Source organism: Festucalex cinctus, chromosome 9 (assembly GCF_051991245.1).
Source record: "Festucalex cinctus isolate MCC-2025b chromosome 9, RoL_Fcin_1.0, whole genome shotgun sequence".
Taxonomy (NCBI): Eukaryota; Metazoa; Chordata; class Actinopteri; order Syngnathiformes; family Syngnathidae; genus Festucalex; species Festucalex cinctus.
This window is the reverse complement of record NC_135419.1, coordinates 15194407-15212596: the sequence shown is the minus strand read 5'-3', so window position 1 is coordinate 15212596 and position 18190 is coordinate 15194407. Positions and strand designations below refer to the sequence as shown.

The 18190-nt window shown below is 37.3% G+C and overlaps 2 protein-coding genes across 4 annotated transcripts; both read left to right on the top strand.

Moving 5' to 3' along the window:
- The first annotated feature begins 845 nt into the window (after positions 1-845).
- Positions 846-13044, top strand: LOC144025373 (long-chain-fatty-acid--CoA ligase 1-like). Its single transcript, XM_077531281.1, has 21 exons — positions 846-914; positions 4477-4837; positions 5004-5118; positions 5986-6050; positions 6452-6553; positions 6631-6730; positions 6840-7015; positions 7193-7225; positions 7320-7371; positions 7439-7512; positions 7793-7870; positions 9364-9498; positions 9570-9704; positions 9879-9974; positions 10603-10675; positions 10794-10882; positions 10950-11066; positions 11167-11310; positions 11540-11644; positions 11719-11790; positions 11914-13044. Exons 2-21 carry the CDS (start codon positions 4643-4645, stop codon positions 12052-12054), a joined length of 2097 nt encoding a protein of 698 aa, XP_077387407.1. The 5' UTR covers positions 846-914; positions 4477-4642; the 3' UTR covers positions 12055-13044.
- A 136-nt stretch (positions 13045-13180) lies between these two features.
- Positions 13181-18103, top strand: cenpu (centromere protein U). 3 transcript variants are annotated; one of them, XM_077531284.1, is made up of 13 exons: positions 13181-13644; positions 14170-14221; positions 14312-14390; positions 14657-14765; positions 14853-14922; positions 15057-15143; positions 15240-15303; positions 15577-15679; positions 16270-16348; positions 16472-16519; positions 16752-16813; positions 17657-17813; positions 17898-18103. In XM_077531284.1, the coding sequence occupies exons 1-13, from the start codon at positions 13640-13642 to the stop codon at positions 18006-18008; spliced, it is 1026 nt and encodes a 341-aa protein (XP_077387410.1). In that variant the 5' UTR covers positions 13181-13639; the 3' UTR covers positions 18009-18103. The 3 variants fall into 3 exon arrangements, with proteins under 3 accessions (XP_077387410.1, XP_077387409.1, XP_077387408.1); XM_077531283.1 differs by having other exon boundaries at positions 15057-15146; positions 15580-15679; XM_077531282.1 differs by having other exon boundaries at positions 13184-13644; positions 15057-15146.
- Positions 18104-18190: the final 87 nt, after the last annotated feature.

Genomic DNA, 18190 nt, shown 5'->3' with positions numbered 1-18190 from the left:
ACAAGGACCATCATGTTCTTTGTGATCAGACCTTTGACTAGATTGCTGTGCAAGTTATATTAAGGTCTGAAACCTTGAACCAGTTAAGCTAAAAAATGAGTTGGTTGATTACGCTGACAAAAAAAAAATACAACTGCATTATATCGACTGACTTCCCACTTCAAGATCCCGATCACAAGTATGACTGAAATACCAAAACCACTGTTTCAGTATCCTGCAGTGTGCGTTATTGTCTCAGCTGCTGTGTGACTGCAAAACAATGGGCGGCAATAATTATGTATCCCTAGAACTACTAAAAGTTCCTTATTTTTGCCATGACCTATGCTAGTTGGAAAGTTTGTCAGCTTTCTCAAACAAGTGACTCAATGCTTTATGAGCCGCCAAATTAAGAAATACAAATGTGATGCAAACGTTGCAGTCTGACTTGTGCCACATATTTCAATTTCCGGAAACTTATGTACTATGTCATCCATCCATCCATCCATTTTCTTGACCGCTTATTCCTCACAAGGGTCGCGGGGGCTGCTGGCGCCTATCTCAGCTGGCTCTGGGCAGTAGGCAGGGGACACCCTGGACTGGTTGCCAACCAATGTACTATGTCATTATTTTGTTAAATCTTTGTTAGTTTCAAATAATGTAATTAAAATGAGCAGGAATTATTCAATACAACGTAATTAATTTGTTGCATATTTTAGATGTTTTTCATCTTCCTAAAACTGGTTACTTAAAATTCATTTATTAATTTCATTTATTTATCTTTTTAAACCAAAATTTTACTTTATAAAGTTTAACCGGAAATGGAACTTTATGTTTAAAGATGTGACCGGATGTGTTGTACTTAGTGACATGCCCATCCGCTGTGGTACGCGTGGTCAGCAAGAGGAAGAAGCCGGGCGACGAACTGCAGCAAACAGGTGGGAAGTTCCTCAAACGTGTCCTTTTTACTGCCACTGACGATACAATAATAAATTATGAACGAGTCGCGATTGTACCTCTTACATTAGCGTTCGGAACGAGACATTTAATAGTTTTAACACTTTTTTTTTTTGTTGTAAAATAGGCGTTGAATCGTAACACACGTAGTAAGTGCAGCACATTGTTGTAGTGCACACGCGCTGTCATTTTTAACAGCCTATTTAGGATTTTGTAACAGACACTTTTTTTATTTTTTATTTTATTTTTTTATTTTTTTGTCTACTGACCACTGTGTTTTTCTGCACCGTTAACATGACTGATAGGAATGTAATGTGTTCCATACATACTTTTTTAACTGCTGCTTAGCTTCTGGTTGTGCTTTTGTTCTGAATGATCTTGCATCAAATAATATGGGTGTACTGTGTAATTGCAAGTGTAGTTAAGTCGTGAAGATGGCAGGCAGAGGTCTGCAATGAGGTGTATTTGTTAAAATTGTTAGTATGCTACAAGTTACAAGAACATAGTCATCAAACCAGATTACGTCACTACACGTGGAAAAATGAATACAATCGCTGAAGTAACTCACTAGATGTGGCGGAAGGTGACCTGACAAGTAGTTATTGGCTAGTAACATGTATGGAAAGAGTAAGACATTGAGCATTTACAATTTTCCATAATAACCATTATATCCATGTACTGGTAGTATGTTCTTTTTATATGTTATGTTTTATATATATATATATATATATATATATATATATATATATATATATATAGATTTTTTTTTTACACTAATCATGCTACTTTTGTACTTGCAATTTTTAAGAGCCCCCCCTATATGTAAGTCTTTTTTTTTTTTTTTTTTTTCCCCACACATCATTGCTGCAAAACTGAGACCCAACCATAGTAAAATACATATGCTACTATATTTTATATTTACTAAAATTATTTTTTTGAAATGTATCCTGTTGTGCTCTAACTGAAATTAGCCAAATGTTATCTAGTTTCTCAATTAGCTGTTCTGTCAGCCTGGTTTGTTATACACTACAAACATGGGTTAATCATCAAAATACAGATTTGTGTCTCTGTGAGATTGAAAATCACAGCCATCATGGCCGGGGAGAAAAATCCAAGCAGTCCATAAATCATTAGACGGTGATTGTGTAACACTAGTTGGACTTTGATTTGGAATACTTAAGTGTTGTGTGAGCAAAGAATTTGCCTAAGTCATGAATTAGCTTGCTTTCGTCTGCCTGTTGATCTTGTCATTTGATCTTGTCACTTGTCTAACATTTTTGTATATCAGTCGGGATGTAGGTATCGTATGACTAGACAACAAATGAGTGTAAGGCAGAATGCTGTTCGCAAGAGTTTGGTCGGAGCTTTAGCGCAAATCTGTCAGTGAATGTGCGTCAAAAAGTCCTGCACTGAATTAGCTCAATTGTATTGCTTCCCGTTAATGATCAGTGTTTACATCATTGTGTCTAATCATGTCAGCTGACCACAGAGGCCACTGGGGTAAAGTTGAGTGGGCAGTGCAACTTGTTTTGACTTGTGCAATGCACTTATCTTAGAAAGTTGTGCTTTTCTTATCTTTAAAAATGCATCTGTAAAGAGACAAAATAAGGTGTTGGTTTAAACCGAAACTCAGAAATGTACTCGTGACACTCAGTGAAATCAATGATAAGTTCATTACTTTTTTTTGTCACATCTTTGACGCAACTCAACTCAACTCAACTCAACTTTATTTATAAAGCGCTTTAAGAACAGGCGTTTAAGAACAGGTGTTGCTGTGTACGAAGTGCTGTACATAAACATAAGTTTTGCAGTAAACAAGAACAAAGCAAACATTTTGAAGTGCGAATACAGGTTGGGTTTTTTTAACAAGTAAATACATTTTACATCAGTAAATAAATAAGAAGTAGTGAATAAAGCGATAAATACATAAATAAGTAGACTAAACATCACATCTTTGACTCAATCAAGCTGACTGCTGGGCGACAAACAGCCAATGGGAACTCTCATGGAACCCGTCTGACCTTAAATCAATCAAACGGTAAATGAATCAAGAAAGGAGAAAGAGGAACAAGTTACAGGAGCGTTGCTGCGCAAGGAGCAAATCATTGTATCAACCTCTCAAGGGCTGATAAGGTTCGTGTGCCGGTTGCTGTAGCAGCAGCGGTCACAACAGAGTAAGAGAAGCAACCGGTTTACCTGTTTGTTACAGGTGAGTGAGAAACAAAATCTTATGCCTGCAGCAACCCGCGGCTCTGCCTTTGGAGCTCTGAAAAAAATTAGGAGAAATTAATGTTTTTTAAATCTATTTATTTATCAGATAACACATTATTTAATAAATAAATCATTTATTAAACAGTCAAAAAAATGTCAAGAGTCCAAGTCTGTAAGTTGTCAGAAAAAGAGACACGAACGATAGATAAAAAAAGTTTTAAAAACAAAATACCTAATGTCCAAAAAGTGACCATTAAATGTCCAAAAAGGATGGAGAACCCCCCCCCCCCCAGAAAATTACCAGCCACTGTACACAAAATTGCCCCCCAAAAACGTCAGCTTTGCTTTTGAAAAAAGTCAGAAAATAAAATGTTCAAAAACTAACCATAAAGTCAGAAAAGTCATAAAGGAAAAAAGGAAGAAAAGAAAATGTTCAAGGAGTAGCTATAAAATGTCAAAAACCAAAAGAAGAATTCATGAAAATTACCATAATATATTGTACGCAAAATTGCCCAAAAAGTCCAAAATTTTAATTTCAAAAAGGCAGAAAAGAAAATGTTTAAAAAGTAACTAAAAAATGTCCCAAAACAAAATAAGAAATTCCAATAATTACCATAAAATATCCAAAAATTGATACAAAAAATCCTCAAAAAATTTGCTATAAAAAGTCTAAAAAGGAAGCGGCAGAAAATTACCATAATATATTCATAAATATTGCGACAAATGTCACAAATTTGACAGAATGGCAGAAAAGTCTAGAAATGTCTGAAAAACTAAAAAAAAAAAAATAAATAAAAAATCCAAAAACGTGAGACGAAAGGTAGAAGAAAATGAATAGCAAAGTATTGGATGGTGCATTTTTTCTGTTATGGTGCAGCTCTAATTAACTGTGCTCTTGGGCCTTCAGTACATTAGACTAACAATAACATATAACCGTTTCGTTCATCACAATGTCCAAAGGTTTTGCGGCTCCAGACATATTTTTTTTTTCTCTTATATATTTGGCCTAAAATGGCTCTTTTTTTTTTTACAGAAAAGTTTGTTGACTCCTGTCTTAGACCGCGGATATGTGCTTATACTGTACATGAGGATTTGTGCTAATATACACACATCTGCATATTGCTCAGACAAAGTGACACTGATATGTTAAAGAGTAACAGTGCGGATGATATTAGAGGATTCTCGGTTATGAAAGTTGAAAAGTTCTAAGGTATTGGACTGCAGTCAAAATAGGCTGTGTGGATGCTTTCCTGTAAGCATTTACATACAATTTAAGAGGAAATGATTATGAAAAATTGACTTATTGCATTGTGTGATTGGCTTCCTCCTCAGGCACACTCCTGGCCTACCTAAAGTGCTTTGAACACTCCTTTAACTCAGCGTGTCCCGAAACCACTCGGACCTTCAGCGTCAAAATTCTTCACTCAAGCACTCCGCCTCCACCAAAGTGCAAAAAAACCCCGAACGCTACCCATCTGATCCCTCGTCATCAGTAACCATGCTGAGCCAGGAGTTTTTGGAGAAGCTCAGACTGCCTGATCTGGATTCCGTCAGCCAGTACTTCCGGGGTCTGTCCACGTCGACGTTAATCAGCATGGGGGCCATCACAGCTGCGACAACCTTCTACATGGCAACACGACCAAAAGCCCTGCCGCCCATCTGCGATCTCAAAATGCAGTCGGTCGAGGTTCCGGTCAGTTTTTTTATTTTTTTTTTTTTTTGAGGGGGGGGGTGGGGAGTGAATCACTATTGTTTTGTGTTGTAATTAAATGTCAAAACATGAGTAAATAAATCAGATTTTGGAATGACTGGATGATGAACTGTTTTTGTTTTTTTTGTTTTTTTGTTTTTCTGTACAGGGTGGCGAGTTTGTACACCAATCAGCCCTGCTAAATGGTGACAATCTCTTGACACATATATATGAGGACGCAAAAACAATGTATGAATTCTTCCTGAGGGGCGCGCAAGTATCCAGTAAGTGACTTGATGGGTCCAACTGTCACTGCTACAGTAGCAGTATATGAGAAGGAATAGAGGAAGCTAGGCTAACTTTTAGCTTGTCTGGTTACGACAGTTGCAGTTACAAACTCGTCTTTAGAAACATGCTACTGCTGCACGATATTGGAGAAACATATGGTATGCGATGTAGTTGCTGAATTTAGCGATATCGATATTATTGCAATATTTAACATGCACCTAAAGAAATTAATTTTTTATTATCTAATGAAAGAATTACATTTCTTTTTTTTAATGCGGCAAAATAATCAAACTCATTGTATTCTTAATTAATTGTAATTACCTCTCAATAATGTTCAACTATTGGATGGCAGTGCACTTTTTCGTTACTGTGTTCCAACTATGTTTTGCATTTGCATTATTAGGGTTGGAACACCCATGTAACTAGGGGCGGTGGAAACCAAATAAAAAGAGAGGGTGGGAAGGGGATTTTTTCAATTGTATCATTCAGTTCCTCTCCTCGCGAGCTTTGAACTGAATGTCTTCTTTCCTTTTTTGTCATGTTTAATAAATGTCAAACAGGTAAACCTGACAGTCAAATTCAGACAAAAGCATAAAATTCCATATCAAACTCATTGCATGTCTTTGCGATATACATATTGCATGAGCCAATATCGCAATGTCGATATTTTTTCGATATATTGTGCAGCCCTAAGGCACGCTATTGATATTTTTGTCCCATATGATGAACTTTTATGAGATCAGATAAAAAATTTGAGTAATGAAACAGCAGATTAATGAGAAATGGAGGTTGATTAATTTGCAAACCTCATTGTTTATTAAAAACAAAAATAAAACAACCTCTTATTTTATTTTTTTCTGTAGATAATGGTCCTTTCCTGGGCTCCAGAAAACCCAAAGGTCCCTATGAATGGATGTCCTACCAAGAGGTAAGATTTAGCTTGACAGTACTAGAGTTAAGTTAGCTCAAGTTGTGTTGAACCGATTACGGTTTGAGCACAACTGTAAATGTACAACAATATCGAATATTTTTAGAATAATCTATTGTACAAATTGGATCCATTTTAATTTTGCATTAAAGTGTATTCCAAAAGCATTTTTTCCCCTGATTACTATGTTTCCGGTTCGGTCATTGTTATTGTTTGTCATTGTACAAATTGAAAATGTTTTAATTTGATAAATTTAATTTTTAAACACAGAAGATAATTTGACAATCGATTACTTGTCAATTAATCCTTGAACTTTGACAACTGTAGAATCATCACCAAAATTCACACAAAATAAGAAAACTGCATGTAAAACTTGTTGACGTGTTGCGTTTATGTTTCAGGTATTGGAGCGAGCAGAAAATCTTGGGTCCGCTTTTCTTCATAAAGGACACTCCAAGACCACCGACGCCAACATTGGCATCTTCTCTCAAAACAGACCTGAGGTTTAAAAAAATAATAATTAAAAATCACTCAAATAAAAACTGTCATATTGGTTATATCCTTTTTTGTGTGAATTTAGTGGACTATCACTGAGCTGGCATGCTACACATACTGCCTGGTATCTGTCCCGCTTTACGACACACTTGGTGCAGAAGCCATCAACTACATTATAGACAAAGGTAATGAATGTTCATCACAAAGAAACTGACAGAAGGTTTCACTTTTTTTGTTTGTTATTAATATTTTGCACCTATGACTTAATTTTTTTGAATTTGTTGTTCCTGTAAGCCTCCATCTCAACAATAACATGCGACGTGGCGGATAAGGTCAGCCTGGTACTGGACTGTGTAAAGGACAGGAAGCACACTGTGAAAACGATCGTCGTCATGGAGACGCCCAGCGATGAGCTGGTGGAAAGAGGCAAGCGAGCCGGAATCGACGTCCTCGGCCTACGCGAGATGGAGGTCGGCAAAGAGCTTCTTGTCGCTCGTTTCGCTTTGCATTCAACAACTCATTTTTGTTGGTTTGGCCTTTTGATTGTGTTGTTTTTGCTCTCCTCATTTACTACTACTTTCCTATTTGTGTTTGCTTTTATTTTGGTTCGATCTGTGTCTTTTTTTTTTTTCCCCTCCATTTTGAAGGCCATTGGAAAGGCTAACTATCATCAACCTGTGGTAAGCAGCTATTAGCTCGTGAGCACATTTTCACCAGACAAAATGGTGGATGATTTAAAAAAACAAACAAACAAACATTCCAATGTCTCTCCAGCCTCCCACACCTGACGATATGGCCGTCATCTGCTTTACTAGTGGAACAACAGGTGATGCTCGTACGCTACACACACGCACACGCCAAATATATGCTAATAAATGTACGTGTGCTTTCAGGCAACCCAAAGGGAGCGATGTTGCTACATCGGAATATCGTGTCCAACTGCTCCGCCTTCGTTAAATTAACACACGTAAGGCTCCAATGTCAAATTTGACATGAATGACTTATTCATCAACCTCAATGCAATTTAAATTTAATACAAGAGAGAGATGAATTAAGCTAACGTTTAGCTTTCATGAAATCTTCCATGTTGTGGTCACATTCCGATTACTATAAGTTCACAGATTGAGCTACTGTCAATATGTGATTTTCTTTTTTGCTTTTGGTCCTCAAGTTGAATAGGTGAAGAGTCGGTTCAAAAGTGTTGTGTGTCATTGGGAATGCCTGCATCTCCTCTTTGTGTTTATTAGGCCACATGCCCATTGGGTCCCACGGATGTCCATATTTCCTTTCTTCCCTTGGCTCACATGTTTGAGAGAGTTGTACAGGTATGCGTAATTATTTTCCCCATGGAAACCCTTAATAGGAGAGACTATTGGAATTAGGGGTGTTAAAAAAATTGATTTGGCAATATATCGCGATAGTACAGCTCGCAGTCCTCAAATTGATTCGATATGCGGCAGAATCGATATTTAAACATCATTTATTATGGAAATATTCAACAAAACGTCTTAGGGTTAGAGTTCACACGTTCAGCATGGCAAAATGTTATATTAACGGAACATTAAGCTTTAATATTTTATTTCAATGCTGTTCAAACATGAAACGGATTGCAACAGATTGTTAAATACAGTGAGACAGTAAGACTGATAAGTTTCAGGTAAATAAATACATTTTCATACAAATCTTATTTTGTACATTTACAAGATTAGTATTTTCTAAATTTGGGTAGAAAAAAAATCTCAATAATCGACTTATAGATTCATATCGGGGTTAATCTGTATCAAATCGAATCGTGACCTATGAATCGTGATACGAATGGAATTGCCAGGTACAATTGACAGCCCTAATTGGAATGTTGCTTTCATACAATTTCTTTTTTTTTTTTTATTTATTGTCAAACTCAATCTTACCATGAAACAGTCCTACTTGCTGGCAGGCAAAAATCCACACAGCCAGCATGATTTTTAGTTCCAAAATATTGTTATTTATGTTTCTGTAAAGAAAATACCAAAATGATATTTTAATATTAAAATTAGGGATGTCCCGATCCCGATCACGTGATCGGAAACCGAGTTCCGATCACGTCATTTTCAGCTGATATCGGGAGAAATTGATCGGGGTTTTCATTTTTGGCAATTTTATTTATTATTATTATTATTATTATTATTATTATTATTATTATTATTATTATTATTATTATTTTAGGGGCTACAAAGCAACAAAATCATCCAGCGGTAAACATATTGCCAAACAAAACATTTTGTTTATTTTTATTCATTATTTTGTGCACTTCTGATGGCACTCCACAAAATCACTGGGATGGTTTTGTTCAAATAAAAAAAGAAAAAAAGAAAAATTGGAATGCACTTTTTCCCCCCTCCTTAATACTTTGCCGAGGAATCAGATCGGGACTCGGTATCGGCAGATCTTCAAAATCAGGTGACTTGGACTCGGACTTGGGTGCAAAAAAATGTGATAGGGACATCCCTATTTAAAATCATTATTGTTATCAATACATTTTCTGGATTACAAACCAACTGAAAAAGATAGCAGAGATCATTATTATTTCTTGACAACAATAACAAAATTTTATTTTTTTTACTTGCAGTCCTGAACAAAATAATTTGCTTCAGTAGTTGAATGTTATGTTTGATTAATTTCTGACATCTGAGAGAGTTTGAAATTCCTCATTTGTATTCGAAATGATGAAACATCAAAAGAAAGTCACACGAAAGGCCTCTTGTCATTTAATGACAGATAATGAATGCATATTTTTAACATTTTATTTGTCATCCACGCGTTTAAATTTGACGTCTAGGGAGTGATGATGGTCCAGGGAGCCAAGATTGGATATTTCCAGGGAGATATTCGACTTCTGATGGACGATCTCTGCACACTCAAACCGACCGTGTTCCCTGTGGTACCTCGACTTCTAAACCGAATGTACGATAAGGTACGTGTAATAATCTTTTCCTTTTCTTGATGTCGTCAAACCTTAAATGACATCAAAATGTACTTTTGCAGATCTTTGGGCAGGCTGACACTTCCGTCAAGCGTTGGCTGCTGGATTTTGCTTATAGTCAGAAGGAGGCGGAGATGTCGAAAGGCATCGTGAGGAGGGACAGCATCTGGGATAAATTGATCTTCAGAAAGGTTCAGGTTAGTTGGGCTCCGCAGGGGGCGCTATCATGTCGAAATGCGCTGTGAGATGGCTGAAATCGAATGAATTCTTCGTGATTTTTATTTCCCCAACGCAATATGAGTGTTTAGACTAGTGGGGACAATTTGAGCATAGCATTTCACAGATTTATTTTTTTTTGGTGCCCTCTTCAGGCTAGTCTTGGCGGTTGTGTACGTCTGATGATAACAGGTGCTGCTCCCATTTCGCCGACTGTCCTCACGTTCCTCCGAGCTGCATTAGGATGTCAGGTAAGTACTGCGTTTCGCACAGTATTCTCTCAGATTGAAAGAATGACAAATTCTGGCTTCTCATCTATAACAACCACAATTATACATAATCTTCTTGTTGTTATTGTATGAACTTATTCACTCCCGCATATTTTCTTTGCGGCAACCCCCTTTGCTCCTGGCTGTTTCACTGGATTTTAAATGATTCTGCAAGGCCCACAGAATATTGTATTATATTGCTTAAAAACATGAAACCTGCCAAAAGAAAGATTAGTCTGTCAAAGTATATTTGTATCTGTGTCCGTTTTGCAGCAATTAGCATTAGAATATAGCTAAGTTTCATCGATATTCACATTCCTGGTGAAAACACTGTCAAAAAGAGCTTGTTGCAACATGGCCCTGACTGATCTCTTATACTCTGCTGCCACCTTCTGGCCGTTTTTTGTAACAACTACCACTGCTTTAAGCCACCTCATCATGTCAGAAGCTGCATCAAACCCTTCTGCATGCTCTTGCATTAAAAAAAAAAAAAAAAAAAAAAAAACGTTTTTGGGAGTGAAGGACAAAGTATTAAACGTATTTACACATTTTGGGCTTTGAATGAGTTAAGAGTAATAATCACCACGACAATGGTTTTGTTCAATCTCAGTTCTACGAAGGCTACGGGCAGACGGAGTGTACCGCCGGTTGCACCATGACCATGCCTGGCGACTGGACTGCAGGTAGATACTCGTTCTGAGTTAACAATAAAAGTTTTTGTTTGACACCAGCGAGTGTAAAAAGGTGAGTGGTTGCTTTTGTTGACGTTTGATGGAATTGAGCTTGACCTCCATTCTCCAGGTCACGTTGGTGCTCCTCTGCCTTGTAACTCCATCAAGCTGGTAGACGTGGCCGAAATGAACTACCTGGCTGTCAACGGCGAAGGAGAGGTGACAGGCACGTCAAAACTTAGCAAATGCGGATTCACAATTCTAGCTAACTTTGTGCGCGTGTTAGGTGTGTGTGAAAGGTCCCAACGTGTTCCTGGGCTACCTGAACGATCCGGAGAAGACCGCGGAGACGATCGATGCTGATGGATGGGTTCACACTGGAGACATTGGGAAATGGCTTCCTGTAGGGATTGGAATCTACTCACCTTGCAGTTCTTCTGTTAATTCTCGACTAGCCATGAAAATATTGCAGTATTTGGTATCATTCAAATGTTTGTTTGCAGAACGGCACACTGAAGATCGTGGATAGGAAGAAGCACATCTTCAAACTGGCTCAGGGGGAATACATAGCGCCTGAGAAGATAGAGAATGTTTATGTGAGGAGCGATGCGGTGGCACAGGTTTTTGTGCATGGGGACAGTCTACAGGTAAGTGCGGTTAACACATTCATTGCCAGACCAGCAAAAAAAAAAAATGCATCATTTGATGTATTTTTCCGTCAATGGCAGTGAATGAGTTAAAAATAGTACTATATAATATAATAATTGCAAAAATTTTGCCATGGTTCCGAGATTTCACCAATTCTGTTTTATGTAATCATGATGAAATGATGCATCTTATCTTGATGAAAAACTGCATTGCTGTTCTCCTCCGTAGGCTTTTCTGGTAGCAGTGGTGGTTCCAGACCCTGACTTCCTGTGCGGTTGGACCAAGAGGATCATGGGAGTGGAAGGCAGCTACAATGCGCTTTGCAGTAGAGCGGTAATCATCACAAGAATCTTCTCTCTCTCACTCTTTCGACCTCCCTCTCGTTCTGACTTTTTCTGTCTGCACAGGATGTCAAGGCAGCCATCTTGGAGGACATGGTGCGACTCGGCAAAGAAGCCAGCCTCAAGTCCTTTGAGCAGGTATAAAAAGACTCAATTCATCATAAGCCGTCATGACAGTTGTTTTGTCGAACTGTCAGTATGCTTTGTTATCTTGTTGACTTGATTATCTTCTGTAGCAAAATTTTTGTTTATGTCTTCCAGGTGAAGGCCATTTATCTCCATACTGATCTGTTCTCGGTCGACAATGGTCTGCTCACGCCGACGCTGAAAGCCAAGAGGAACGAATTGAGACAATACTTCAGATCACAGATTGACGAGCTATACGCTGGCATCAAGATGTAGGAGAGCAAGAAGACGTGTGGATGGAAAGACAGCCAGCCATGAACGAAGCACGGAAGGGAACACGCACGCCAAATCTCGGAACATGCCATTTCACTCCAAATGAATTTTTAACTCCAGACCTCATACTGTGGCCTTTGTGATGTAGTTTTTAATGAAGGACATGCATTTTTTCCCCCCACAATTTTAAGCCCTTTCCCAGATGTGTGAGTTTGTGACATTCTAGGATAGAAGCAGCGTTTCTTGGCCTTGATTCTAATTTAAAAAACAACAACAACAACAACAACAACAACAACAACAAAAAAAAAAAAAGAGTGTAAACTGCAAAGTGCACACAAGACCCCAGCCAACTACTGGAGAGGGGACATTGTCACCATGCCACCGAATTACATGTGCCAATTAGTGTAGTCATTGTGTGTGCATGTGGCACATCACTAAACTCAAATATCTCCCTTAAATTTGTAAATTAGTCATGCTGCTGCATCCCAGTCTGGCAAAATTGTAAGATGCCTGGCTATAAAATATTTACTTGCTTGTTCAGTTACACACTTAATGGATCGGCAAGCACTCCAAAGACCCACAAGCAATCCAAAACACATTACACATTACACACACTTTTTACTTGCACTACTAAACAAGTTTAGTGGACCTGCACAATGAACAAGCACATTCCGTTTGTGGTATTTTATTTTATTTTATTAACAATATGACTAAGCTTGATTTAGGCTACAACTAACAAAAAAAAAAAACAAAAAAAAAAAAACATTATAAGCACCAGGAACCCTCAGGAAAGGAGCAATTAAAGGACAAATTGGAAAATAGTCTAACATTTTTGTGATTTTAACTAATGTGATATAAATGTGATTACATTTCTTCATAATTGAATTGTATTATTATTGAAATGTGTTAATCAAAATGAGTTCTGTCTAATTATTTTCATTGTATTTATATGTATTGACAATGTAAGTTTTTAATTAAAAACAATTAACTGTTTGAATGTGTGTGTGCTACTTTTATTTAATTTTGATTTCTAGTGTACCGGCGGAAAAGTTCAGTCATTGTTCCTAGTCGGACCCCTTTTAGAGATGGACGTTTCCGCACCACGGAGCATATATGCATATACTGTATATTTATATCTTTCATATCTAAGCCGAAAAACAGTTTTCATTTTAGGCACCAAAAATGAAATAATACCTATAAGGAGTTCTGTAAATTGCGTTTTGGATTTTCCAAAGACATATTTTGTAGGAGTAAGGCATTCCGTTTCCGTTTGTCATGACGAAATGCCTAACCGCACCCAAAGTTTATATTTACGACATAATATACAATAATATACAACACAACACACATATTAAACAGTTCCATGTGTGATGTTAAACGAAAAAAAATCAACGTCGGTATATTTTAATATTCCCCACAGTCACGCTAATCCATGAAGTAAACCACGAACACACCCCTATAAATTAGGAATGGTACAACCCGGAACTTGACTGATTTTGCGGGAAGTTTTGTCCGTTTGATTTGGATTGTATTCGATTTTGTTTGAAAACAATACATTAGTAGTTCAAAGTCAACTTTAAACTCCAAGATGAGGTGAGGTTAATTTATGAATAACAAGAACACGTTATTTTGGCAACTTGTTAGTATATACACAGATTAATCACTGCCTCGTAAAAACTACCAACATTTTGATGCCTTTTGGTTTCGTTTACTGTTGGCCCAATTAACTTTACCTGGAGTTATATTCGCTGCATGTTTCATTTTTATTTTTTAATAGTGATTGGAATGTCGGTAATTCTGTAGGCTAGGTTCTAAAACAAAAGTTCCTCGTTTTTGTGTTTTTGTTTCTTCAATTATTTTATCATTTGTAGCATAAAAGGAATAACTGACTTTAAAAACCCGAATTGCATAATTTCTCGTGGCACCCTTGATATATTATGTAACCCTGGTTGGAATCATTACAAAACTCTGCTTTTCCTTTCATCTTGTCCTGTTAGGGGTCACCGTATTGTGTCATTCTTTTCCATGGAATAATGTTAAGCATTATGTGATTTTCTTAATCCTGAACTTTGAATTTGAAAAAGTATTAACTAAGTAATAAATGTCTTGTTTCCACAGCACTAGAAAGGGAAGAGGAATGATGGCACCGGCTGCACCAGTTAGAAACAAGGTGACTTGAAAGAAAGACACTGATAGTATGAAAAAAATATGTTACTCGATTTGTTTATGTTGAAAGAAAATGTATATGTTTGGCATCTAGAAAACCCCCTCTGTGGATATTGCCGAACAGTCTACTATTGATAGTGCCATTTTCATTGAAGGACTGCAGCAAAAAAATGGTGAGCCTTTAAATATGCTTCTTGTGATCTGTGTTTTTGTAGGTATTGAGTGTTTAATGTGGTTTGACATGATAACTGATTTGTTTCTTTATTATTATCGAATTTCGGGCTTGGTTTGTTTTTCCCATCTCCTGGTCTCCTTGTCAGATCTGCTCCTTGTGTCTATTTTAGGCACAGTGTGTCCATCTTTAGCCAACTATTGATGATGTGTAAAACAGTAAACTGTAATAGTGAATGCCAAGCTTATGCTACTTTGTGTTGCCTAGGTAATGCTCTGCACAGTACTGCCATAGAAGAAGATTTAAACCAATCTAAAGAGACCCGGGCAGCAAAAAGTCGAGTGGGGAAGAGAGTGAAAGAAGGTGTTCAAACCAGGTAGGTTCTGCCATGTAAAATTACAGCAAATCAGCATGTGGATCAGATTTATGTGACTTGACTACTTAGAGTATGTCTTTCTTGAAGGCCTTTGACAAACGAGCAGGCAAAGGTAGAAAAGAGCGGTTCAGCCAATAGAAGGTCAAGTGACTTGCAGGTACGGTTTAAAAAAAAAAAAAAAAAAGTACCCTTGTGTCACGCTTGCAATACTGATGACATATGTCACAGAGAATGTGGCTGACGCCATGATGATGTTGATAATGACAATGTTGTCAAAATGTATGTCCACAGAAAGAACCAGACGCCGGCGCTCGCCCCAAAAAGAGACAAAATAACGTCCTGTCTTCTGATGAGGACACAGACGAGGACACAAGCTGGGTAGTGGGTACACATTTACTGTACCTCAGCTTTGCCGTGTTTGTGTTTTAATTAATCATCTTGTTCTAATCTTGTGCTTCATCGTGATTGATGTAGAATCCAAGCGCAAAGAAAGCAAAATCAAAAAGCCTGGAGAGATCCCAGAAAAAGTTGTCCACAGGTAAAGAGGCAATGATTTCATGTTATACTCCAGAGTTCTTCTTAAAATTTGATTGCAGGTTTCTCAAAGTTATGAATGTCATGGTACTGTTTTTACATTTTAAATTTATAAAATATTCTACACAATATGTATAAATAAAATATTTGTGTCTGCCTTTTTGGACTCATTGCCAAATTGATACCTAAAATTGTGTTTATTTTAAAACTTTGTCCAGCTGTTTATTCATTTATTATATTGCTACCTAATATGTAATGCATCTTTTATTGAATAAAGCAGTCGAGGTCCGAAGGGATGAGAAGACAAGGAAACGATCTCGGGGAAGAACCGAGTTGGAAGTGGTGATGGAGGCCTTCCTCAATTTCTGTGACGAGTACAGGTACCCGGAATCGTCATAAAATTGTCATTGCTTAAAGCCCATCCAAATGAGCACTTTGTATTTAAAGTGGAAATCAACCTTAAACATTTCTTGACAGTAATATGTTATACGTGACCTCACTAGTCTTAACATAATACATTTTTGGAATACAAGTTAAACAAAGCAAAATTCAGCCGTTTTTATCAATGTCAGTGGGCGGCCATTTTGGCACTTGCTGTCGACTGATGACATCAATGTTGCTCAGGGCTCAGGCAGCAACCAATCAGAGCTCACCTGCTTTCTGAAGCTGCGATGTGATTGGTTGTTACCTTTAAATGGGCAACATTGATGTCATCTTCAGTCGACAGCAAGTGTCAGAATGGCCGTCCCCTGAGATGGATAAAAACGGCTGGATTTTGCTGCTTAACTCGTATTCCACTAACACAATATTAACCAGAATATCATATTTAGACTAGTGGGGCGGCATAGAATTATTGTCCCCCAAAAAAATGGGGTTGAATTCCCCTTTAACTGTTTACTTGGAATCACACAGGTTTGTAAATATGTATGACAAAAATTACCTGAGGAATACATTAACTGTGTTTTTGTAGGGATTCTGTCGAGTCAACGGCAGTCAAGCAGTCCATCGATTGTTTCTCCAACAACGTCAAGGAGCAACTACTTGAAAAGGTCAGTCTGCTTTGCTACCTGTTTTGTAACAAAGAAGGAGCTGTATTAGTAAGTATATCATCTTTTGTAAACAATTTCAGCAAGAATGAAAGCTCATTTTCTGGTGCTGCAATTTGATTTCAGGTTACGTCATATAGTGAGTTGAAGGTTCTGAAACGGGAAAATGCCAAGGTAACATAAGTCTCAATTTTTGTACTGAGCATTTTCTCACATATGATGCAAAATTATGGCATGGATCGCCCATTGTAATTCATCCCCTCATATCATTGATGATCATGAATAAAAACTGCATATAACTTAAGTTTTGTGAATGACGACATTTACTTCATTTTGTTTGTGTGTTTGTGTGTGTGTGTGTGTGTGTGTGTGTGTGTGTGTGTTTTTTTACCCGTTTTTGTGTCAGGTGTGCGCCATGATTGGTAAAAGGACACAGAAACTTTTTGATACCAAGAGTGAGCTAATTAGGTGAGGCATTTCCACACAAAGTAGGACGTTTTATTTTTCCCCTCTTTTTTTGTACAAAATAAACAAGACGGTCTCAAAACAGGCTTACTCAAATTTATCCAATCTATTTTCACTCATGAATGTCTATTGACCATGTGTTACTCGTCACAACTTTCAATCTTGCGGCAATAAAATGCTGCAAAGTGAGGGAGAGGTGGAGGTACGCAACTTTCCAGTCAGTTTTAAAGGGATACTTGACTCATTGAGCCATTTTCAGCAGTCAAAAAGTTAATATTTTGTCTATAATTAATGTGGTAACTTCAGTATTTTTCATGTACAATTAGTACCTTTAAAAAGTATTTTTTTCTACTTGCTGTCGACTGATGATGACATCACCTGTGCTGAGGAAGTATGTAACGACCAGTCATGGCTCACCTGTTTTCTGGGTTTGGTCAGTAAAGTGAGCCATGATTGGTCGTTATATACTACCTCAGCACAGGTGATGTCATCATCAATTGACAGCAAGTAGAAAAAAAATACTTTTTAAAGGTATTAATTGTACAAGAAAAATAATGAAGTTACCACATTAATTATAGACAAAATGTTAACTTTTTTTACTACTGAAAATGGCTCAATGAGTCGAGTATCCCTTTAAGTGTCCAAAAGAGTCCAAGGCAAACTCGGGGCAAAAATTGTGTTCTCACTAGTCTAAACACAGTATTCAAAAGAGTTTTGCTTTAGTGGAAGAAAATAAATTAAGAAGATGAATCCATCCATTTTCATCAATCTCAATAAAATGATGTCTTGTTTAATACTGTTAATAATTTACTGAGCTGTAAAGTAACCCTGTGTTTTGTCCAATAGGGCGGAGAGGCAATTGGGCCTGCTGCAAAAAATGATAGCTGAGCTCAAACTCAGATTAGAAGATCTACGAAGAAGCCAGGCTTTCCTCAAAGATGTTAGAGAACTCAACAAAGTGTATCTGGACTACCGCACTGCACATCCTAAAGAGGAAGAAACCGTATGAACAAGAACACATGATAAACACCCACAGTGACACATTTTATTTTATTTTATTTATTTTTTAATTTTCTTCCTTTTGCAGTATGGTGCATGCAGTTTACCAACTCTAATACAGGGGACCAAAGTATTCAAGAAGCACAAGACCAACAGAGTTGTCAATAAAAAAAAAAAACTGAAGCGGAATGGCAAATAATGTACTGGACCGTTAAGTCATGATATATATATGCGTATGTTTTATTTTATGCCTATGTAAAAAACAATAAAAGAAACTTTGCTGTTTCAAAAGTCTCTTCCCGACCTGTACTCATTCGCTAGTCGATTGGTTCCCTGTTGCCCAATCACGTATATTTTCAGTCAAACTGTGGTCCAATCGGG